The 25,828-nt window shown below is 45.4% G+C and overlaps 1 protein-coding gene across 1 annotated transcript in view; it reads left to right on the top strand.

Moving 5' to 3' along the window:
- Fras1 (Fraser extracellular matrix complex subunit 1) overlaps positions 1 to 25,828 on the top strand; it is a 408,507-nt gene that overhangs the window by 243,251 nt on the left and 139,428 nt on the right. Inside the window, 5 exon segments of the mRNA NM_001415086.2 lie at positions 13,158 to 13,310; positions 13,799 to 13,945; positions 21,739 to 21,885; positions 24,292 to 24,432; positions 25,054 to 25,194. Coding sequence (NP_001402015.1) covers positions 13,158 to 13,310; positions 13,799 to 13,945; positions 21,739 to 21,885; positions 24,292 to 24,432; positions 25,054 to 25,194 — 729 coding nt within the window.

Genomic DNA, 25,828 nt, shown 5'->3' with positions numbered 1-25,828 from the left:
TGATTTATGAATTTATATCTTTATAAGTATTTTATCATCTCGCTGGGTCAATGTATAAAACCTTACTGCAGAGTTGTAATGACTAGAACATTCCAGTTGATTTGGATTTGAAAATAAAAGCATTGTGCACTGTCGGTTTGACCGGGGTAAGGCTTGTGCTTGAGACATGCTGGGTTAGGCAAATGCCTGGACTCGAGGGTCTAGTCCCGCCCCTTCCTGTTCTACATGGATGGGCTCGAGGAGCTTTTCTCTTAGCCTAATCCATATTCTGTGTTTATCTCATCTGCTTGGCTTGCCTCTTCTTTTCATCTTCTATCTCTGTATATTTTCAATTTCCTTGTGCCTTCTGTTTTTTTTTTTAATACCCGCTTCTTTATTTCTCTTATCTCCTTCTTTTGCAGTGCCCTTTCTTTTCTTATTTCTCATCATGCCACCTGATCTCCTGTTGCTTGAACTATGAATTGTATATCCAATCTCTTTCTGGAACTTTCAGTGATTATCTCCCTCCCTGTTCTCTCAATTCATGCTTTTATTCAAGAGACCACAGGGTCTGCGGATCAATGATTGAACACTTCAAGGTTTCTCCTGTCTTTCATCCTTTCCACAAGAAGGACGTTCTCTGTGCTTAAATTGAGGACTTCCAAGTTAAAGAAGGAAAGAAAGAAAAAGAAAATAGAAAAGGAGAAAAAAAAGAACTTGGACTGCAATATCCCTTCACCTTTGACCTAAACAATTCCCTACCCAGCTGTCGTAAGAACAGAAGGACCTTAAAGTGCCAATCACAGGTTTTTACTGAGGTCATTGTTGCTGCTGCCCAGGAAGGACAGGCCCCAAATGCAGACAGGGCTTTTGTGGCTCTGTGTTCACAGGACACAGCTGAACTTAGGAGTGGTTACATCCTCAGTACTAAAGGCAGCAGTGTCCTCTGACTGCACTGGCCCGATTTTCCCCCAAGCTTGAAAATTTCTTTGGCTTACTTGCAACGAGCAGAAGAACTGTTTTTTTTCAAACTATCATTATCTCCAGCATGGATGTTGGTTGTGCTTGGGCCCGCTACATCAAAAGGTTTTAGAATTACTCATCACTTAAGTCATCGTAGGTATTGTAGAGGGCTGGGTATGTGGTTAGTGACTTCTCCATTTCATAAGCCACAGGACTGGGATTACCCAACTTCACAGGAGGCTTTGTACCCAAGGAGACAGGCTTCTGAGGGCCCTGTGTGGCCTTAACACACAACCTGCTCTGCCCTTCTTGGCAGTTGCTTAAGTTACCTCCTTTCGATGTTCTTGAGACTTTGCCCACACAACCTCCCACTCCTGTATACATCTTCTTCCACTCAAATCTCCTTGGCATGAAAACCCAGCCACAACTCCACTCTCCCTTTTATGTGGAGGAATAACAACATCCAATAAAACGCAGACCCCATATTTTCTCTCAGATATCTCTATATTTTCTATTTCCATCCTTTTACTTCCTTTCTGCCACCCATCCCTCCTTGGGCTGACTCCTCCAGCCATTTATTTCCCCCTCCCTTTTCAGACAACCTCTTCTGAGCTCCCCTTGAACCTTGACTCCCTCCACCCCTCCTTTACTGTATTCTTGTCTTTACAGCATTCTCCCCCTCCCCCTGCCCCTCCCCCTCCCTCCTCCTCCTCACCTCTCTCCCCTTCCCTCCTTGGATTCTTTTCCAAGTATGAAGACTCTCACTCCCCTCCACCCATGGGAATTGCAGACTGAAGAAGCTCTAAGGAAACGCACTCTTCACACCACACCCACAATCTATTTTTCTTTCTCCTCATGACAGTTTTGTTTAACCTTGACTCATTTTGTAATCAGCACAATTGAGATCCATTGAGTGATGCCCATTCCCAGCTCATTTGCTGTGGGCCTAGACCATGTTTCCTTTTCTCCCTTCCTTTTGCAAATCCATAAGCTTACTTCTCTTACATAGTAGCCGCATACACATCTATAGGATCTTTTCCCTCTTCTTCCCAAGATGAGAGTAAATCATAAAGATCACCTTTGCCTTATGAAATAATCCAAGACCAAAATGTTATGATGGTTCCATTGCCTCCCACCTTGATGTCCTTATCCTGATCTCCAAGGCCTGTGTTCTCCTTAGATACCTGTGTGTGTTGAGACTCCATCTGTATTTATTGTGTATTGTCTCCATTCCACAATTCTCCCCTCCTTTGTGAAGGCAATCTGTTGTGTATTCTGTCCTTGACAGGGATGTCTTCACTGGGCATCATTCTTAGGCATCAGCTAAGTACCCAAGGTGTATGGCCTGCATATAAAAAGGTGGTCTGGGCCTCCCTTCACCCTTTCTGCATGAAACAAAGCAAACCTCACCGTCTCTGTCTAATGTCTCTGTATTTTCTACTTCCCTCCTGGTGCCTATGATTGCTCATCATCCTGTGTTGAGCATCTCCAGGGAATGTCCCATTCACGTTCTGCTTCCTGTAGCACCTTCCTGGTGGTCAGCTGACTTGCCGTAAGCACTAACAGAAGAGAGTCACTCTCTGTTTGGAGCTAAGTCAAATGCAACACAAGTTGGATTCAACGTGCCAAGATAAATGAGCCCAGACAGTACCTATGCCACTTGTCCTGCAACAGGAGCTGCCCTCCCCTCCAACTGAGAACTGTGGCATTGCCAGTTACTTTATCTAACTGCCTCTGTCTTCATAATGATCCCTTGGGCCCTGTAACAGCCTTCCCAATAGTAAGTTGGTCAACACTGGGTAGAAACCACTGTCCTGTCAACTTAAGGTCAGTCTGTCTTGGTAGGGAAGTTCTATTTGATTGTTTTTTCCATTGGTTGGGCTTTGTTTTATGTCTTTTGTACTAATTAGACTCTCTGAGGGGGGAAAAAAGGACATGATTTTAAACACCTTTGGGAGGGCTGAGCCCAAAGTAATAATAAAAGGCAAAGGAATGGGCTTCTGTCTCTTCTGCCAGTCAGAGGTTGTCTTAATGTCTTTTGTGCTGGTTTCACAAGTTGACCTCTGAGCTCCTAATGGTGGAATCAGAGTTCAAATCCTATCCTCTTCCTTTGGTTTTTCATAAATTTGTGCAACACATTGCTGTCATTCTTAAGTCTCCTGCCCTCACTCTCCTCTCTCAAACTCTCCTCTTCCTGCTCAGCCTCCTTCTCAAGGCCTCTCTGAGTTCATGTCTTTTAATGTGTAACCCACTGGATTCAATTAGTGTTCCTCCCTCAGCCTGAGTAGGAGGTTATGTGGTAGAACAAACACATGTATCAGTGACTGCACCATGGAGGAATGACACCCGCTCCCTCCCCCAACAACCTTTAAGTACCCGTAGTCCTTCAGGAAGGGGTGAAGCCTCATGGACCCCACATGCATGATGAAATGGTGAGGGGCACAGACTTGTGCCAAATTTGTTCCGATAACAACAGCTGCACCAAGTTCATGAATGCAGCCCCATTCATGAACTGTCATGAAAATGTCTATCTCTTGTGCACCTTTCTGTCCTCTGGCCCCTGATGGGTCTTTCCACTCCCTCTTCCACATGCTCAGCAAGTGTTGAAGGGGGTGTTGTGTTTATTCTACTTAGGGCCATGTGCTCCACTATCCATTGTCTCAGTACTTTCGGTTATGAAGTTTCAGCATTCATCACCCCTCCCTACAGTAAGAAGCATCTCTGATTGGGCACAGCACACATCTAGGGATTTATCAGGGTATTTTGAAAGCAGTTGAAGAAGATTATTTAGCAAAATCATCCTCGTAGGATCTGCACTCCAGCACATGACCCTCCCAGCCACAGGTTCTTAACCGGGTTTATAGTACTGAATCCTACACTTATAAAAGACCTGGAGTTCTTGCATGACATCATCTCTCCTTGTATCTGGTAGAGAACAGTTACAAGTGTTGATTACTTTAACTACTTCCAAATGCCTTGACAATGGTTACATTAAGAACCTAATCAACCAGTGGGATAATAGTAAAAATCTCCCTGTATGTCTAAATTTATCCTTATAGATCATTACTTATCAGCTAAAAGAGTCACTTCCCCATGAAATCAACATGTAGACCGTTTTTTTAATAGCAGATGTTGTCTTGAATATCTTCGGGCTTTCTGGTCTTTGTTCCAAAGATGAGACATAAGTCATTTCCCCAGTGACTGCCGCCATCCATCATGAATGTGGGTAATCCTCACTGACCCTCGAAGCAGAGCCTCTGATTTGGAGAAGACATCACACAGCGATGACCGCGTGAAATTTCCTCACAGCTGCAGGGCGACATATTGGAGGATGCTGCAGCTGCTGAGTTCAAATATTAATTTCCGATTTGTTTAAATTTTGAGCATGTCTACATGCTGTGTCTATTTAGAAAACAAATAGAGTCTTCTAGTGCTTAAAACAAGAAATGTATTTATTTTATCTGGAGCTAGTTCTCGGCCTCCCGACTTCCCTGTAATATTTTCATTAATTTGCTTGCTCAGAGTGTGAATTCCTGTTTATTGACAAGGTGGTATGTATACAAACAACTGGAATCCCATCTGCCTGCTCGAACCACACAGGTGTGCATCATACCCCAGTGATCTGAAGCGGGCTGAGCACGAATGCATCTCCCGGCTCACTCTCCTCCTTGTCAGCCTTAATGAATGTTATATTTAAAGACCCTGCACTGTAATTGCAGTAGTGACAAGGAAGAATTTACTTACTGAGTGGCAGTGGGAAGAACCTGAAAGGCAGCTTCCGGCAATAGGCACTGTTTAAGCAATCCTTGTGTGCACACATCACTTAGGCATGTTTGAGGTCAACCTCCTAGTTCTTGATTGTCGGCAGGAAGATGGGTTGTGGGTGCCTTCCTGCCTAGACAGAGCTTTAGGATAGGATGCTAATCCTCACCAAGGCTGTCAGACTGGTCGGTTGGAAATTCAGGTCCCTGTTTTAGTAACCACCATACCAGTAAAGACTGAGAGGCAGCCGCCGAAGCCTCCACTGGTGTGTCCTGAGGAACTGCCTTAGATATGTCACGAATACAGGTGGAAAGGTTGGATGTATTCCTAAAGTCTGTGGACAGCAAGAGTCACTGTTTGTCAGATGGTTACTACCTACCAAGGAGAGTCTCCTCCAAATCAGATCAGTTCTTAGAATGTATGGGATGAAAAACAGGAAGTGACCAGTGCCGCAGCAGTTTATACAGTCATCTGTAGGCCACTCATGCATGCGCTCGCTCTCTCTCTCTCTCTTTCTCTCTCTCTCTCTCTCTCTCTCTCTCTCTCTCTCTCTCTCTCTCTCACGCACGCACGCGCACACACACACACACACACACACATGCACACAGCACACCCAAATAGCATCCTTTTCCAACTAGGATGAAGAAGATTTTTGAAAAATAGGGGTACAATCCTCCTCCAAAACCTTTTCAGAGGCCTCCAGGTTCTCCAAACTCTCCTGGCATTTCCAGATTTTTATCGCATTTAAAGTATAGTTTCTATTTTATCTTAGTTTTCCCAGATAGTGTTCTTCTGTCCTTATGAAACCCACTATTTACACAAGCTTGGGTGTAGATCAGCAGACAACACAAGCAGGTCTAAGGCACACGGAGGTTTTGGTCTTTCCAGGTTTCATTCTGTCAATCCCTGATCTTCCTGCTATGAACAGCAGAGCACATGCAGTGATGTAACTTGGAAAGAACAGAACGTTAAAGGCATTTCTTTCAGAAATGTCCCCAGAGGCAGAGGTCTCCATATATTCTGAATGAAGAACATCGTCATAGCTTTATTCTGAGGCACACACGGAGTGGAGTTCATGCAGCTAACTGGCAGCGTGTGGCTGTGATCCTTTTTGGCATTAGCTGTTGTTTCCTTTCTTGGCTTTCCTGGAGCCAAGAGGTGAAAGAGGATCATATGTACTTACATGTGTGTGCCCATGGGCGGGTGTGTCACAACACGCACAATGAGGTCAGAAAACAATCTGCGAGACTCAATTTTCTCCTTCTACCAAGTAGGTCCCCTGGCTTGAAGAGTGGTCAGGCTTAGTAGCAAACATCTCCATCCACTGACCATCACACTGTCCTTTCCAGTATTTTTGTTCAGCAATCCTTTTTAATCCAGAAACCACATAGAAATTACCTGATCCATATAATCGAATAGCACCAAACTGACCTAGGTATCCATTTTAAAGGGGTTGTGAGGGACTAACATTTTTCAAAGTGACACTTCTGGTCATACATCAGACACATTCTTCCTTCTCGAGGTACACCTCAACACTGCCACTCACTGTCATGAGATTCCTTGTGCTTGGGTTAGAGCTCTGTCTCAGGTAGGCTTGCACACTGGAAGACAGCAGATTCTATTGCTAATGGTCGTGAGCTGCCGTATGGGTGCTGGGAACTGAACTCAGCCTGTGCTCTTAACCACTGAGCCATCGCTCCAGTCTCCATGAGTTCCCTGGTGTCTAGGTTAGTTGACTACTGGTCTCCCTATGGGGTTGTCCTCCCCTTCATCTTCTTTAATCCTTCCCCTAACTCAACCATCGGGTGCCTGAATTCAGTACAATGGTTTGGTGTAAGTATCTGTGACTGTCTCAGTCAGCTGATGGTAGAGCTTCTCAGAGGACAGCCATGATAGAGTCCTGTCTTCAGTCTCTTCTCCATTTTATTTTTCTCTGCGGTTCTTTTAGACAGGAGCAGTCCAGCTAATGTATGCTGCCTGGTTGGTGGCTCAGTGTCTGAGAGATCACAGGGATCCCAGTTAATTGAGACTCCTGGTCTTCCTATGAGGTTGCCCCCCTAATTCAACCACAGTGGACCCTGATTTCAGTCCATTGGTTGGGTGTAAGTATCTGCATCTGTCTCAGCCAGTTGCTTGTTGGGTCTCTCAGAGGACAGCCATGCTAGGCTCCTGTCTGTAAGCACACCATAGCATCAGTAATAGTGTCAGGCCTTGAAGTCTCCCCTTGAGATAGATCCCAAGTTGGGTCTGTGACTAGACCTCCTTTACCTCAGTCTCTTCTCCATTTTTGTCCCTGCGGTCCTTTAGGAACAATTCTGGGTCAGAGTTTTTGAAGGACACTTCAGACATAGCCTTCCTTAAGGCAAGAGGCAGGACCCAGTTCTGCTCAGCCTGCTTCCTGGGAGGGGAATCAGTTCAAAGCAAATGGCCTTTCTGCTCCTTCTCCTCAGAGTTGGATGCTTCTCTAGCCTGGGGGAAGAAGATGAAGAGGCTATAGATTGTATGGATAGAGGAAAGACAGGCCTTGTTGGTTCAAATGCATGGTCATGCCTGGATTGCTGGCCTTTCCCTGCATCCTTTATCTTTCCCTGATGCCTTGGCCTTACAGATTTGGAATCTTTGGAGGTGAGGTTTTGCTGACTTCCCGGGGAGAGCTTGTGAATGGGGGTGGCAGCCAACGGTAAGGAGAGAACATGTGAGTTGATGCTCCCATTATTGCTTTCTTATCTACATTAACTACTTGGACATAATCATATACTCAGTCATTAACTGTGCCAAATACTCTCTGAATACTGTAGCCACTTAAATGTTTTTGTTGTTTGAAAATAAAAATATTTTTTCAAATGTTCAACTTCACCTATAAGTATAAAATAATAAGGTAAAATATAGTAAGACAAGTTTTTACCAACCTGATTAACCAATTTTTTGGTGTGTGTGTGTGTGTGTGTGTGTGTGTGTGTGTGTGTGTGTATGAGTATGTGTGTGTGTGTGTAAAATATATGTATAATATATGTATAAATTTGTAGTACTGGCAAAGTTATGACAAAACAGACTCAAATGTCTTACAGAAACACAGAATGATATGAACTTTCTAGAAAAGAATTTGTGAGGCACTATTTTTCATGTCTGCAATTGTGTGTTCATCTGCTTCTGTCTGGCTCATGTGAGCCCAGGAATGAAGTGCTCCACCTCGGTTTCCCCATCAATCAGGGGGACAGAATGGGATGGTGCCTTCTCAGAAGGGTTTGTATTGTTGCAGTTGAGACACTACCTAATGTGTGTTCAAGGCCACATATCTAAGCTGTAATGATATTAGTTAGGCCTATTAATGCTGTCCTTTGAAAATGATCAGGAATGCAGGCAGAGACTTATGCACAAAGCTTCTCATTGTAGCCTGAAGTAGAAAAGTGGAGACAGAATGTCCACTCCATAATAAAAATGACTTTTTCTGTTCCTTCCTTCACTTAGAGCTGTGATGTTATGTCATTCTTAAAAACAGTGTTGACAGAATGCCCCTAATGGCGTGTAGAAATGGTGTCAGGGCTAAGCAGAAAGTACTATGTGCCCACGTTTCATATAATCTCATCCATGTAAAAATCTACATGTGAAGGGCTGTGTAGAAAAAACATAAAAGAGAAAAAAAATGTCAACATTGGCAGTCATGAACTCTGAGAACCATTCCTAAGGTGGTTTGGTCTTTTGATTATGCTTTGAAAAATTGTTTTTTATATCTTATTCCATAGAATGCTTTGCTGTGAGAGAAAGAAAATCCCCAAAGCTCTTTCAAACACGTCAGAGACCCTCTTCTGTGTAGATGACTGTAGCTTTCAGGCTGGACCCTCAAGCCTGCTCACAGGTGGTGCCCGGTGGCACTGGCCACTTGTAGCCTGTCATCCTGAGCTCCGTCTCTGCCCTAGGGTCCTATACTTCTCTGGATGGAAGTCAGAACACGCATATTGATCCTTGGGCCCTTGTTGCTCTGGCGTCTGGCTTCCTTCCTGGGTCATCTGTCATTCTGAAGTCTCCCAAGGAATTATTCCCAGAAAGATTTTGACTTCAAGCCTCTGGAAAAAAAGAAAGCTGTTTCCTAGGTTTTAGAAATTTATTATTCTTTTTTCCCTTGGTTTAATAAAAACCAGTCAACCAACTGTGATTCACAGCAGGATTCTACCACATATTTATTTAAGTGGTGTTTTGTTGGTGCTAGTGTTTGACAGGAGCAGGAAGGAAGGTTGGGGTGAAGGAACTAATATAGGAACTCCCTCAGATGTGGTTGTGGAATCAAGTTCTCCATAGGACTGGGTATTCAGTGTGACTTTGTGAACAATAGAATAAATATAGTCAGTGAACAAAAAGAGTCTAAAAGTCCAACTTTTCAAACTGAAATAGTTAGGATCTCCTGTGTAAGCAGAGCTATAATCTAACTTGGATGAATGTGACACTCTGGGCAACTCATGGTTGACTTTTATATTTTCAGATGTCATTTATTGATTTCTTCTCCGCCTCTGGGTATTCACTCTATCATGCCATGTGATCTGTCATGGGATTGATGGATGCCTTCTTACGGCTGCTTTAACAAGGAGCTATGGAAGGAAGCAGAGACCCTGAGTGATTGCAGCCAGCACTCTTGAGCCCTTTCCACTGGCTTCTGGTGTCTGTGTGCACAAAGCCGGTCATGTTTGGTTTGAGGCTTCTACAGACTTGGTTGAGAGGATAGAAATTATCAAAGGTTGTATTAGTTACTCTTTATGGTGATCAAATGCCCAAAAGAAGCAACTTAAGGGAGGAAGGTTTTATTTTTAACTGTAGCTTTCCCTGACTTCATAACAGAGAAAAGAATGATCAGGAAAGCTCTGTGGGGGAAGGTATCGCAATAAAAATGTGAGGTATCAGATAAAGTGATGTCTCTGAGCAGGGGACAAAGAAAGATATATGTTGGTATACTCAGCTAACTCCCCCTTTTTATTGAGATCATGATTTCAGCTCATTTGCATAGTATCACCCACATTCAACATGAGTCTTCTCTCTGCATTTAAACTTCTCTAGAAATACCCCCGCCCCTGCAGTTCTGGGGTACCCCTTTTAGGATTGTATGACCCTTTCATAGGGGTCACCCAAAACCTTTGGAAAACACTGATTCATAACAGTAGCAAAGTTAGAATTATGAAATATCAATAAATCTTATGTCTGGTGGTCACCACCACAACAAAAAAATTGTCTTACAGGGTCAAGGGTTTAAGAAGGTTGAGAACCACTGCCCTATGACCATCCCAGAGGTATGGCAATAAAGATTAGCCATCTCAAGGGTTGTGATGAATTCCTATATTTACCTGTCCATTGGAGGCATAGAAAGAGGACCCAACCAATTTAAGGAGTGGGATAAACTGTGCTGAGAGGAGAGAGGGTGCTTCAAGGAGTCAAGCTGGTCAGAAGTATTTGTGTTGTGGGATTTCTCATAGGATAAGGAAGAACCCAGTCAATTTTGTTACTCGAAGCCCTTCAAGAGATCTTTTCAAGACAAAGAATTGTGGAGGCTGAAACACAATACATCGAGGTAAGGTGTTAGGAAGGGAAGGAAACAGTGCTGTGTTAGTTAATTTTTTCTCTGATCACAGGAGCAAGTCAAGGGAAGAAGGGTTTTACTTTGGCTTGCAGTTTTAGGGGACACCATTCATCATGGTGGAGAAAACAACATAGTAGGTAGTAGGAGAGGGTGGAGGCTTGCTCACCTCAGGGTAATCAGATAAAAGGAGGCTAAAGCCAGACTGAAGTGCAACCTTAGACCTACTTCTCCCAAGCCTGGCAAACTATTTCCTCCAGCTATGTCCTACTTCCTGAAGGTTCCACAACCCCCAAAGTATCATCATCAACTGAGTGTTAAATACGGGAGCCTGTGAAGACCATTTTGCAATCAAGGCAGTAACAGGTGGTTAGGGAAACCCAGGGAGCCACAGTGTTTGTACAAAGTCCTCTGAGGGCTGGATGTGGCATGTAGCGTGTTTCGTTGGGTCAAGGATAGAGTGAAGGGATCAGGGAGAACACCAGGGACTCTTCCAGAATGTCAGTGAGGAATCCTGTGAGGTAGAAAGTAAGAATTGAGAAAATGTTCATAGCTGAAGGAAACGCATGGAGGGTATAGTGCATGTGGACTGAGTGAAGTCGACCACAACACTTGGGCATGGTTTGGTGGTTTCTTGGAAGGAATAGAGAGAGTTTCAGGGTGGCTGTTGAAAGAGCAAAGAGAACTGTTCACAGCCCAGCCCCAGCTGGATAACGTAACACGAATGGTGTCTATCATGCAAACAGTTTGCAAAATCCCCAAGATCAGACAGATCCACAAATACCTTTTTATTCTACTCTTAGACTACTCCAGAGACCTGCTTACTTTCTCTTCAAAGTGCCACCATGGTGATTGTTCTCTTTCATGACTCTGGTTGAGAAGGCATCAGTCAGCTGTAACTCTTTTCCCAATGGAACACCCACAAATCTTATCCATGCATGCCCAAACCCAGGGTATTCTGCCCACACTTGTCAGGAGGAGTACAAGCTCATGGCACAAAATCCTTTATTGGGTAGTGAATGTCTCCTGGCCCTCTATCTTCAGAGAATGCTACCTTCATTTACCTATATTTTCTGAGGCATTTCAACTTCTTCAGGGGTAGGGTTATGCACCTACCCTGTGAGGAATGTGCTTGGCATTATGTGAGTCATACACAGCAAAGAGGGTCAGGCAACAGTAGTCTTCTCTTATTTTATTTTATTTTATTTTCTGGTGTTTGTGTTGTTTTCTGTTTTGTTTTGTTTTGTTTTCTGTTTGTTTTTTACTTGTTTATTTGTTCTGTTTTTGTTTTCGAGACAGAGTTTCTGTGTGTAGCTTTGGCTGTGCTATAACTCGCTCTATAGACCAGGCTGCTGGTCTCCACCTCGCAGAGATCTGCCTACCTCTGCCTCCCAATTGCTGGGACTAAAGGTGTATGCCACCGTTGTCCAACTCTTATTTCTTTTAGCGAAGTCACCATTTCCTTCCCGATGTACTGAAGAGCTTTAATAAGGATTCCTTTGGCTCCTAGGATGTCATGAGTTGTCTCTCATATCACTCAAAGGCTACCTGCTTTCTGAAACTTCCAAGTTCAGAAACAGGCCAGGTATCTTGGTTTGTGTGATACTTCAAGAGCCAGCATTTTTTTTGAGGAGGACATTTTGACTTAATTTCTGGGGCAGCAGCAGAGGGTTTCTAGGGCAATGGTCTCATGCTGGGTGGAGTGTGGGGGTGGGAATGAGACCCGTGCTTCCTGTGCCGAGACTATTTGTAGACAACCAACATTAAAGCAAGTTAACATGAGTTTCTCCAAAAGCACAGGAGCCAGGTCTGTTTGAGCAGGGATCATGGATGTGATCTGTGTAGCTGACATGGGCTTTTTTTTTTTGAAAGAGCAAATGTGGCCCAGATCACTGTCTTGACCTATAATGTCAAGAGATGAAGCACGGCATCTGAGCTCTGGTAGGGTAGGAACAGGTACGAAGTGCTTAGAGTTCCACGGGGAACATGGAACGGCCCTAAAACCAGAGTCCTTTCTTCCTGCCCTGCCCTCAACTGTTTTCATTTCTGTGAGTGATACAGGATCCTCGAGTTTCTTCTGCCATGGAGATGAAGGATGGTGGATGAGGCTTTGAGGGTGATTACTACTTGAAGGCAGGGCAGAGGGAGTGTTAGGCCACAATGGAAGCTGAACCCAATTGAGCTCTGTATTAAAGGATGACTCTTGTATAAGTGCGGGCAAGAGAGTGCTGGCTCCACAAGATAATTTGTTTTATGGCTTTAATCACAGCTGGTATGACAGAGCTGCCGAGACCCATCTATCAGGTCGTGATTTTTTTTTTCCATGCACAGCCCTTTGTTATAATTCTATCTTCCGTTAAAGACCAAAGTGAGCAACCAACTCAGACCAATTATCTGTTAAGCTCCCTGTCCCCATTCCAAAGGCTGACTACGAAGTGCGGGCTCTGGAGGCCATGTGGAGGAGTCCTGTGGCAGGCTCAAGAGCCTGCCCCGTGGTGGGGACACACAGCCCTCGAGGGCTCTTGCTCTGGGGGGGAGGGAGAAGTTACACGTAATGATCTTGCTGTTTCTCTTGGTCTGACATTTCTCTCTACCGTGTCAAGTATCTATCACACAAAGCCCTAGTACTTGAAGGTCGTTCAATTGGAAAGAAATGAAAACTCAATTGCTGTGCTGGGCCTAGCATTTACTAAAACCATTTACTACAAACCTCAAGCCCACACGGTTTGTACAAAGTCCCCAGTCTCTTCTTTGCTTGGGTGCTGCCTCTGGCCTCCTCTCTGGATGGCTGAGCTGCAGCTGTGGTAATTGAACCCCCTCTGCCATGTGGTGTACTGACTAGACTTCAGCTCATGAACGTCAGTGCTCATTTCCCTCCCTCTTCCCCTTCCAGACTGCCATCCTCTGTGCCAGCACTGTGTGGCCAATCTCCAAGACACTGGTAGCGTGTGCCTAAAGTGCCAGCATGCCCGCCACCTGCTGCTTGGAGATCACTGCGTTCCAGACTGCCCTCCTGGACACTATAAAGAGAGAGGCACTTGTAAAAGTGAGTAAGTGCTGGACTTGGGATGGTGTTGGGGGTGGGGCTGCTGATGGAGTTCTTTTAATATCAGAGAAGGCTTTGGTGTTTCAGAGACAAAGGGGGCTAGAAGCCTCCAGCAGGGCTGCAGCCTGGCCCAGCACCCTGTTTGGAGTCTCCTTTTCCACGGGTTGTTTTGGGAGTACCTTAGTGGTTTTCTTACTGCTGTGGTGGAATACCTGGGGCCTCAGATGGATGACCGTACTGCGCCTCCAGTTGGGAGGCAGAGATAATGAGTACTGGTGCTCAGCTTCCAGTCCCCTTTGTAGTCAGGGCCTCAGCTGCTTGCATTTAGGGGGACATTGTCCATCCTCTGTCAGTCTAATCTATCCCTGCACAAACATACCCAGGGGGTTGTCTCCTGTGTGGGTCTAGATCACGGCAGGTTGGTATAAGCATCACAAGGAGAATATCTGGGTTCATGGTTTTTACTCATGTCTCTCTTCCCTCCATAGGATGCCATCCCTCCTGCAGAAGCTGCCAGAATGGAGGGCCTTTCTCCTGCTCCTCTTGCAACACTGGTCTGGTTCTGACCCACATTGGTGCCTGCAGCTCCACCTGCTTCCCTGGGCATTATCTGGATGATAACCAAGCTTGCCAGCGTAAGTTTACAGAGCTGTCTCCTCTTCTTCCTTTCTGGGCCTTTAGAAGGAATGTGAAGTTCTCCCTCCACCTTCTCCGATAGCCTCTATTTAATGTAAGAAAGAAAGCTAACGTTCAAAGGCAATATGGGTACCATTAGCAGACTGCGGCTTAGACAGCAGTCCCGTCCCCCCCCTCCCCGTTGGAGGTGCTTGCCTTTCTAAGGAGTAGCTGTGTGATCTTGGCTGAGTCATTTGCCTTTTCCCCTCCAGTTGTCTCACACAAAGTGTTAGTCAGTTTCAGGTTATCTTAGCAACCTGGCCCTTTGATCCTGAGCAGAGAAAGGAGCCCATACTGGTGTCCAGTCAGTGGACCAGGCCCATCAGTGTGTTTAATTTATCTTCTACATTTATCTATTGATACTGACCTCATGCAAGAAATATTTCCATTTCTTCCCAAAAATCTAGCTTTTTTTCCCCCTTGTACAAGAGTTACATGTGTAAATGCCATCTCAAACAAGTATGGTTATCATTAAGGACACTGGATGAGACATAAAGAGTTTGGATAAATTAGAGAAAGAACTGATCTGGAAAACAATTAAGCATCCATTGCAGGTGAAGGCTGAGGCTGCTTACATTATTTTCACCTCTAAAAGTTACTCAGAGAGCTATCATGAAGCTAGAGAGCTGGCTCTGCTTAGACAAACACCCACTATTCTTGCTGAGCACCTAGGGTGGGTCCCTAGCACATACATGGTGGCTTGCCACCATCTCTTACTTCATTTCCAGAAGATTAGAGGTCCCATTTTGGCCTCCATAGGCACTGTACACATGTAGCGTTTATACACACATGAAAGAAAGCACTATATAAACAAAATACATACAAATGGCCCCTTAAATATTAGTTATAGCTTTGAAAATCACAGTGAACAAATATGGTAGTGATATTTCAATTTTACAATGCAGGTGGAAGGCATTATAGACTAGTAGCTTTGAGGAATCTGTAGAGTTGGGGAGGGGCTTCTAGAAGTTTAAATGCTAATGTTACTTAAGAGCATTATGATCTTAAACAAGTCACCTTTGACAACAGTATCTTTCTATAAAGAGGTAATGTCTTAGTTTCTTCCTTATTACTGTGGTAAAAATCCCCTGGACAGGACTCCTTTAGGCTTATAGTTCCAGAAGGATACAGTCCCTCAGGAGGGAGAAGATGTGCAGCAGGCAGCCAAGTCATGGTGGCAGACACAGAAGGCTGGCTGCTTGCATTGCATCCACACCCAGAAAGCAGAAAGTGAACAGGAAGTAGGACTGAGCTTTTAAAGCCTCTAAGGTTACCCTTGGTGATCCACTTACTCCATGAGGCTCCATTTCCTAAAGTTCCACAACCTTCCAGGAAAACTGCCAGCTGGGTGTCAGATGTCCAAATATGTATGCCTATGAAAGTCATGTCTCATTTAAACCACAGTAGGAATTTAATAACAGTAGGTACATCCTACCACTATAGCACTTAACACAGACTCAGCAGAGAGTGAGATTTCTTTCACCATAGAGCAGTTACTGTTTTCAAGCCCATTTGGAATGAAAGGCTAACCCCTCAGTGAAAGATACTTCTGTAGATACAGACAGGAAGAACGATGTCTTTGCTAGTTCACTGATTTGTGTATGAGCATTTGCATTTGTTGCAAAGGTATATAAAATCCAGGATTTTGCATCATCTGTTGAAGTCCTGGAGATAGAAACTTCTTTTGAAGTAATGGGAAGATTTCCTCACATTTGTAACAAAAGCTGGGTGTGGTATATATCAGCTGTCTGCCAGAACTGACACATTCTATAATGCAGCAGGAGCAGGAAGGAAGTGCTTGCATTTCTATTGAAGAGCGAGAGTATTTGTTGGTGGAGAAATAGTGACTGAGATTTATGAAGATCCGCGCAGCCTCAGAATCGCAGAAATAGAAATCCAAAAGAACTAAACAGAATTCCTCGTGTGAAGAATAGATGATAAAAGCTGACTGTGTCATAGTCCTTCTCCTTGGGGAAGCCTTGGCCTTGCTGCGGGGTGGCCCAGGCACAAACTGCTGTACTGCTGTGTAAATAGGATTTCTTGGAGTGTTTCCATTGAATTAAGACTCTCCCAACTCTCATCTTTAAGTTTTCTCCTTTTCTTTAACTGACTAAAATAAGCCTCTAAATTGGGCCGAGTCTCTATTATGTGAAACACACAAAAAAGCATCAGCTATGCCCTTGTGGTGCTCACCATTAGAGCCCATTATAGCATGCCAATTCTAGAAACCGTACAATAAGGAGCTATTGAGGAATTATCACCAGTGCTATAGGAGGCATCAATCAATATGCTACTAAAGAAATCCAGGAATGTGGAATGTAAAATTATGTTTTCAGAAGTATTTAGGAAATGCACTCTCTCAGCTCTGGGATTTAAGAGCAACCAGATGAGGCAAGAACTTTGAAAAATAAACTCCGTGCGTGGTACTTGACCCACAATCCTTCTGAGCTGGAGGAAAGTTCCAGGGATACCTGAGCCACCCTTGTACCCAGAGCACGGACAGGTGAGGGAAAGAAAGAAACCAGTTCCACTGTTGGGGTCTTCTTTCTGATTGGCTCTAAAATGTCTCTAAGGAGAAATAAAACTTAAGCCTCCTCCCTTGTTCACATGTTTGCCTTCCAGAGTTTGTGATTAAATCATTCCCTCTTGGACTTTGTTCTGGGCAAAGCTGGAGCCGGTGGAGTGATAAAGCAGAGGTGATGGGTCTTTTTTAGACCCAAGTTGGATTGAATAGTAAGAGTATGTATGAGTTCCACATGCTATAAGATCCCTCAATCGTTTATGAGGGACACTGATAATACATCTCAGCTTTTCTTAATGATTTCTGAGGTTACTAGCCCGGCCTCCCAGAACTGCCTCTGTTTCTCCCAGTGACGTCCCAGAAGCATGTAAAAGAGCATCCAGCCACATGCCTCTGGCAGGTGAGGGAAGCTGAAGACCTCAGGGGCAGTGAGTGGCATGTGTGGGACTATCGTGTGATGGACAAACACAGCCATTTGCTGATTGCCTAGAAAGGAAGAAGAGGACAAGTTTGGAGACAGAGATGGTGCCACCTGCTCCTCGCTGTGAAACGGCTGCTTCGACTCCATGAAGTCGTTTGCGGTTTCAAAGTGCTTGTCATAGATCTACTCCTTCTGTAGTCACTAAAGGAGCTAAATTGTATATTCAGGTCCCCAGGAGGAATGACAGACCACATAGAAAGATTAAGGAACGTGGACAGAGATGGAAGGAAGCTACAACCAATCCTTTGGTATCAGGACAAGGAAGTAGCCTGTGAACCCAAGCAGTTGGATCTCACTTTGCAGCCCCTTGTCAAGTAGGAAGGTCCAAAGGGTATTAGGTGAATGGAGGCTTCTCGGCTTAAGCCTGTATGTCAGTGTCTTTAGTCGCCATGTTACCGTTTTTAATTGACATTAAGCCTTTAACTTACCTCAGGGGGTTTGCCTATAGGGACTGCTATCCAACCACTATCCTCTTCCTGCGTGTGTTCAGTTGGTTTCAAAGCGTAAATGTATGACTTTTCTATTTTTAATTATTTATTTTTTATAATTTCATTTAATTTATTATTACCTAATTTTCCCCTTTCCTTCCCTCCCTCCAAACCATTTTGTATAGCCATCTTGCTTTCTTTCAAATTCATTCTCTCTCTCATTCATTGTTGTTACATACATATGGTGTGTATACATATGTATGAAAAAATAACTCTTTGCACCTCCTGCCAAGATTCAAGTATGTACACACTCACACATATACATACATACACACACACATACAGACACACACACACACGCCACACACACACACAAACGCACACACACACAACACATGCACACATACACACACACACCCACTCTCTCTCTCTCTCTCTCTCTCTCTCTTTCTCTCTCTCTCTCTCTCTCTCTCTCTCTCTCTCTCTCTCTCTCTCTCTCTCTCTCTCTCTCTCCTAAATACACGAGTTCAGACTGTATAACATTACTTGCCTGTATGACCTTTCTTAAGTTCTGCCTATTTTGCTTGGTTGCTTTTGGTTTATTTCCTTTACTTTAAAAACTGAATTCTTATTGCTTTAATTGTAAAACATAACTGCACAATGTTTCCTATATTATTATAAATGTGACATATCAAAATGCCATGAGCCATTGTTTTCTTTAAAGTCATTATTTAAAAATACTGGTCAAATAAAACCTTATCTCTTGATCATTGTATTACTAGGGATACTAGGGATCAGTTTTACTGAAATCAGAAACATACCAATCATTTTGAAAATGTGTCTCAACTCTCCAAGGGAATCCACACCTTTTTGAATCTGTTTTATTTTTTTCTGTGTGGTACCTGTGTCTGCATACTTTTTAATGTGCTTATGTGTGCACATACATGTGTGTGGATATGCCTGTGGAGGCCGGAGGGATGCTGAGGTGCTACAAAAGGGTGTACCTGGGAAAGTGTTCTAGAATGAGGCATCCAGAAAGGCTTTCTGGAAGCAAGGCAGAAGGATGAGTCAGACAGAGCTAGAGATAGGAGAGATGTTTCTAGAAAGGGGATTCAGGATTTCCAGGCAAGTGTGGAAGGGAGGGAGGTAGAGCAGCAAGATTTGTAGAAATGCTGACCAGAAACTTTTTAGGTTTAAAAAAAAAATCATGACAATATTAATAAAAGCACCACTGGTGGATACCAGGAGAGTGGGTTGCAAGTGGGTCAGAATAGATGTGGGAAAGGCAGGGGGCTGTATGAGAGCACTCAAGCAGGGAGGACGGTATGAGAGCACTCCAGCAGGGAGGACTATATGAGAGCACTCCAGCAGGGAGGACGGTATGAGAGCACTCCAGCAGTGAGGACGGTATGAGAGCACTCCAGCAGGGAGGACTGTATGAGCGAACTCCAGCAGTGAGGACTATATGAGAGCACTCCAGCAGGGAGGACGGTATGAGAGCACTCCAGCAGGGAGGACGGTATGAGAGCACTCCATCAGGGAGGACGGTATGAGAGCACTCCAGCAGGGAGGACTGTATGAGCGAACTCCAGCAGGGAGGACGGTATGAGCGAACTCCAGCAGGGAGGACGGTATGAGAGCATTCCAGCAGTGAGGATTGTCTGAGAGCACTCCAGCAGTGAGGACGGTATGAGAGCACTCCAGCAGGGAGGACTATATGAGAGCACTCCAGCAGGGAGGACGGTATGAGAGCACTCCAGCAGGGAGGACTGTATGAGAGCACTCCAGCAGGGAGGAGGGTATGAGAGTACTCCAGCAGGGAGGACGGTATGAGAGCACTCCAGCAGGGAGGACGGTATGAGAGCACTCCAGCAGTGAGGATTGTATGAGAGCACTCCAGCAGTGAGGACGGTATGAGAGCACTCCAGCAGGGAGGACGGTATGAGAGCACTCCAGCAGGGAGGACTGTATGAGAGCACTCCAGCAGGTAGGAGGGTATGAGAGTACTCCAGCAGGGAGGACGGTATGAGAGCACTCCATCAGGGAGGACGGTATGAGAGCACTCCAGCAGGGAGGACGGTATGAGAGTACTCCAGCAGTGAGGACTATATGAGAGCACTCCAGCAGGGAGGACGGTATGAGAGCACTCCAGCAGGGAGGACTGTATGAGCGAACTCCAGCAGTGAGGACGGTATGAGAGCACTCCAGCAGTGAGGATTGTATGAGAGCACTCCAGCAGTGAGGACGGTATGAGAGTACTCCAGCAGTGAGGACTATATGAGAGCACTCCAGCAGTGAGGACTGTATGAGAGCACTCCAGCAGGGAGGACTGTATGAGCGAACTCCAGCAGGGAGGACTGTATGAGAGCACTCCAGCAGGGAGGACGGTATGAGAGCACTCCAGCAGGGAGGAGGGTATGAGAGTACTCCAGCAGGGAGGACGGTATGAGAGCACTCCAGCAGGGAGGATGGTATGAGAGCACTCCATCAGGGAGGACGGTATGAGAGCACTCCGGCAGGGAGGACGGTATGAGAGCACTCCAGCAGGGAGGACGGTATGAGAGCACTCCAGCAGGGAGGACGGTATGAGAGCACTCCAGCAGGGAGGACGGTATGAGAGCACTCCAGCAGGGAGGACGGTATGAGAATACTCCAGCAGGGAGGACGGTATGAGAGCACTCCAGCAGGGAGGACTGTATGAGAGCATTCCAGCAGTGAGGATTGTCTGAGAGCACTCCAGCAGTGAGGACGGTATGAGAGCACTCCAGCAGTGAGGACTGTATGAGAGCACTCCAGCAGTGAGGACGGTATGAGAGCACTCCAGCAGTGAGGACGGTATGAGAGCACTCCAGCAGGGAGGACGGTATGAGAATACTCCAGCAGTGAGGACAGTATGAGAGTACTCCAGCAGTGAGGACTATATGAGAGCACTCCAGCAGGGAGGACGGTATGAGAGCACTCCTTCAGGGAGGACTGTATGAGTGAACTCCAGCAGGGAGGACTGGACTGTATGAGTGTACTCCAGCAGGGAGGACAGTATGAGAGCACTCCAGCAGGGAGGACTATATGAGAACACTCCTTCAGGGAGGACTGTATGAGTGAACTCCAGCGGGGAGGACGGTATGAGAGCACTCCAGCAGGGAAGACGGTATGAGAATACTCCAGCAGTGAGGACAGTATGAGAGCACTCCAGCAGTGAGGACGGTATGAGAGCACTCCAGCAGGGAGGACTGTATGAGAGTACTCCAGCAGTGAGGACTATATGAGAGCACTCCAGCAGGGAGGATGGTATGAGAGCACTCCAGCAGGGAGGACGGTATGAGAGCACTCCATCAGGGAGGACGGTATGAGAGCACTCCAGCAGGGAGGATTGTATGAGAGCACTCCAGCAGGGAGGACGGTATGAGCGAACTCCAGCAGGGAGGACTGGACTGTATGAGTGTACTCCAGCAGGAGGACTGTATGAGAACACTCGAGCAGGGAGGACGGTATGAGAGCACTCCAGCAGGGACAGGAGGGATTGTATGAGAGCACGTCAACAGGGAGGACTGTATGGGAGCACTCCACCAGGGAGGACTGTATGAGAGTACTCCAGTGATGGAGATAGTAGCCTTGGTTCATCTCCACTTGTGGACATGAGGAAAGCATAAAGTTTCTAACTTTTGTTGGAGAGATTGAGCAGTCAGGACTCAGTGGACAACTAGATCTGGGTGAACGAAGGGGAGAGTCAGGATAGACTCCAAGGCTCCCAACACGGATAACTGAGCAGAAGGAGCAACGGCGGTTGTTCCACTGGAGAGAATGAAAACAGACTGGTGTGAGGCATCTGCCCTGGACGCCTCCATTTTGTGCCTGGCTGCTAAGAATTACAACTAGGTAAGCCAATAAACTAGGTCACATCTAAGTCCTACGTCTCAAAATGCAGGATTTCACAATCTCCACAATAAAGTTGTCACCTAAAGTCATATGTGTCTGTATCATAAGTGACAGGGAGAGGTTGATCTCCTAAGTGATGTTCAAATAAAGCCATTATTCTTCATCTAAGTTTGAATTCTGTAGCTGAATTACAGAAACGTTTGAATGTGGGATTCTTGTTCTTGGATTTATCTTCATCTTCGGGAAATGGATTGCTTCCTTCTGTTTTAGAAAATAAAACTAATATTGTCTGTGTCTGTTGCTCACAGAAGAGGGTTATGGGCCACAATTGAGAGGCAAGTTGGAGCCAGGCTTTGCTCCGATGCAGCATCTGTCTAGATTTGGTCGGTGCCTCTCGACTTGTGGTTGTAACCATCTGGTCATCTCCCTTTCCTCTTCACCAATCAGCATGCAACAGGCATTGTAGAAGCTGTGATTCACAGGGCAGCTGCACCTCCTGCCGAGACCCAAGCAAGGTCCTGCTATTTGGGGAATGCCAGTATGAGAGCTGCGCCCCCCAGTACTACCTTGACATCTCCACCAAGACTTGCAAAGGTAAAGCTTTTCCTGAACTGCGTGAGGATTCCTTTATTCAGGGATGTGTTTTTGCTCTAGTCGCCCATCTCAGGGAAACACCTTCATCAGATGCCTTCTGCGTTCTGGGGTACAGCAATCAAGATATATGCGTGCACCTATGCATCCACTGGACAAATTATTTCAGTTACTTCAAATTGCTCGATAGTGTATCTCACATTGGGAAACATGCCAGAGGTAGCGAGTGGAAAATAAACCCTTCTGTTGTATTTCCTTGCTCTACCTAATAGTCTGTTGTGCTGAGGTTTTCATTACCTCTTTTTGCACTTGAGATTTTTCTGTTTCTTTTGAAAATTTCAGAAATTGGTTTATTATCAGTAGAGCGCAACTGTAGGTTGAACTGCATAGCTCTCGTCTTTGTTTTACTACAGTCCCTACTGTCCTCTCTATACGGGGCTCTTCTGGAGATGTCCATTACGCCCCCGTTGCCTCCCCGGGCCAGGGAGCATTTGCAAGTTTCATTTGCTTGACTTAATGAAGTCAGGAGTTACCTCTGAATTCTTTATCTCTACTGAGCATCCTCAAGTGGGTGAAAACACCAAACATTGTTTCCTGGTCCACAGTGACTAGAATTCCTGTGGCAGAGCTCAGCATGGGAAAAACGGAGTCTGATTGTTTTCCTTGCCTCCTCTTAGGCTAGCATCTCTCCATGTTGCATTCTAGCACTCTGGTTCTGTTGGAGGAGGGCCAGCTTAGAAGCAGAGGTTAAATGTCTGTCAAGTAAACTCTGGAAGTCCTCAGCCTCTGCAAAATTACACAGTTTCCATGCCAAGAAATCCTACATGGTGGTCAGCTTAGGCGGTCTTCCATGGTCATAACCACAGGAGCTTTTCTGTTCCTTTCTTTTTAACCAGGGATTGTCAGTGGTGAAGAAGAACAAATTTCTCCCAGGTCCTCCATGTTATAAATGATTTCATGACTGTGCTGGTTTTCAAGGCTCTGTTTTCAGTCATTTTCCCCTCAGGATGGATTCAACCAAATAAGTGAAATAGATTAATGCTATAAACCTTCAGAGCATGTGTACTAACTTGCACATGTACCTGCTGCCTAAGGACTTAGCAATACTCCGTGAAGGAAGAGAAAAGATGAGTTGTCCCAGCTTTCTAGCTGGGTAGGAAAATGGACGTGAGTGGAAATAAGTTCTCTAAGACACACCGTCCCTCTACAGACCTCTACTGAGCTGTTACTTTATACCGGGCATTGTACTTAGTTACTGTGATTTAAGCCAGGGATTTGCAGATCCTAAGTGCATGCTTACCACTGAGTTCTCCAGACTCTGTGGCAATTTTTTACATTCATTGTTTCCTTTTGTCTTTCCAGTGGACAGGAAATGGGTACCTAGTGCATATTTTATGAGGCCTCTAGAGGTTTAGGAAAAGGTAGGAAAATGGAGAGGAAAAGCAGCCAAATGATGATGTAAAAGACTTGCCCAACTTCAAAACTCATGTACTTCACCAGGCCATGACTTATCATCCAGGTACATACCTCCCCTCCTCCCACAAAAGACCACCTAGAACACTGCCTCTCACACACCACACGAGCTCTCTAATTGGATCAGTGTTTTCTGGGACATCAAAACCACCAACTACAAACATGATCATGTTTATAACAGCAATACCACCAGGGAGGGCAGGAGCTTGCTTCCCTGGGCCCCAGCTCCCAAGACTCCCAACTCAATGGATCCGATGCTGAGCCTGATGAATATGTATTAACAAGCCTCTGTGTCTCACTTTTATATTCGCCCCATGCAATGAACTGTGTCCTTATAGATGCTTGTTGAACAGAGAAACACCCAAACTAGTTTGTTCTTCCCTAAATGAGGTCTTCCATTGTCCAGTAATCCCCTTCTTTCTGGAGAGTTCCTTTATACACAGTTTGTTCTTTCTGCCATGCTGTCCCCATTAGGTTTTTAATGAGCCTGGTGTCCAGGCAGCAGCAGCATTCTTAGCTATGTCTCTGATGTCTCTGAGTATTTGGAGGGGGTTAGGGTTAGGTCTGTGGGGCAAGCGTTTTCCCTAGAATAGGTTAAGCATAAAGAACTAGGGTGGCAGGAGGCTGAAGTACTCAGGTGCCGGTGGAATAATGCCAGGTTGATCCGGCTCTTCAGAAGCCCTGTTGACAAGCAGGCTCTGCACAGGCTTGGACTGCTCTTTGTGCATGCCTGTGTCTGACATAATTAGGAAATGCTAAACCTCCAGAAGCATTTAAAGGCCTACAAGCCAGGGCCTCGTTACAGCCCGCTTATCTGACATCTCTTGTGCTGTCCTTACTTTACCTCTCACAGCCACAGACAGTGGCCTCCTAATGGTTTGCTGAGACCGATGGAGGACTGAATGGAAGGTGTTGTAATGTGGGCTTTCTTTCTAGAGTGTGACTGGAGTTGCAACGCCTGTACCGGGCCTCTCCGAACAGACTGCCTGCAATGCATGGACGGCTATGTCCTCCAGGATGGTGTGTGCGTGGAGCAGTGTTCACCACAGCACTACCGGGACTCCGGCTCCTGTAAGCGTAAGTGTCAGCCTCTGGCTTTTAAGGGGCCCATGGCAAGTTTTTCTTCTGGCTTTTCTACACCTCCTGGTTTCTTTCCTCGGGGATGTCTCTATTTTTGGTGACAGGTTCCTCTTCCTTTTCCCATGCCCTAGTAGAACACACGCTAAAAATCTGCTATCAGAATGGCAACCATAGAGTTGAATGGCCACACAAACATTTGTATGAACCATTAATTTTAGAGTTTCTTAAACATTTAACAATCCCGTTCTCAATACGTGAGCTTTGTATACCTAGGGATTTGAACACTGGAAGGACTGATAATTAATTACAGTAAAAATAAATGCATGCCATTATTTTTGTGTTTGTCTAGCATTTTCCATAATCGGATCCAAACTCCCTGGGATGAGTTGGGGACAGTATTTTTACTTCTGAGATGTATGGTTCGTAAAGGTAGAGAGGCTGGCCCCAGGTCCTCCACTGAGAGTTGCAGCTAACGCAACCAGGAGCGGGACTCCCTCACTCTTGCTGACAAGCTTTGCCTGGTGTAGGGTCCCATTGCTCCATGACTTTTGCCATAAGTGCCCAGAGCCCACTTGGAAAACTACATGGACTCTCGTTGATCTGACATTTGTCTTTCAGGCTGTGACAGCCACTGTCTCCAGTGCCAGGGCCCCCACGAGTGCACACGCTGCGAAGGGCCATTTCTTCTCTTCAGAGCCCAGTGTGTTCAGGAATGTGCAAAAGGATACTTTGCAGACCACGCCGAACACAAATGCACAGGTAAGCTGGGTCTTGGCTGAGTGCTTTGGGAAGAGCTGGGGGCAGCCAGCAAGTCGTCTGCACTGATTCTCGGGTAACCAAGACCATCCGACATAGAAGCAGAATAAAAGTCAACAAGCTTGGCCTAAGGCATCGATTGCTTCCCATGTACATATGCCAAATGCTGGTTAAGTAGAATACAGGAAGCCAGACCAATAATTCTCTTGTACGAATCAATATTGTTCCTAAAGGTCTTTGTAGAAACCAAGCCAGCATTTTATGGAATGCCAAGCTTATATCGAATGACTGTGAGGTACCCATTAAAAGTGGGTCAGCTATATTGGTATGGAGAAAGAACGTTCAGCATGTAGACTAAATTGCTCATGACCCCAGTATTGATATCATATCCATAAGGAATAGGATTTGGGCAATCAGTTAGTGAGAAATACTGGCGCTTTGACTACTAGACTGAAGTTAAGCCCAAAGCCTTAACCTCCTTGTCAATGGGATCATCTCAGAAAAATTCCTACGGGCTCTCACTTCTATTGAAACCTGTTGTCAGGTGCATTCACTAGAAATAATACTTGACGTTGAATAATAATGCCATCAAGAAGCACAGGTTACTCTGGTCTTTTCTCACTGCTTTGGGGGAAAA

Source organism: Rattus norvegicus, chromosome 14 (assembly GCF_021556685.1).
Source record: "Rattus norvegicus strain SHRSP/BbbUtx chromosome 14, alternate assembly SHRSP_T2T, whole genome shotgun sequence".
NCBI lineage: Eukaryota > Metazoa > Chordata > Mammalia > Rodentia > Muridae > Rattus > Rattus norvegicus.
This window is presented reverse-complemented; position numbering and strand designations above follow the sequence as displayed.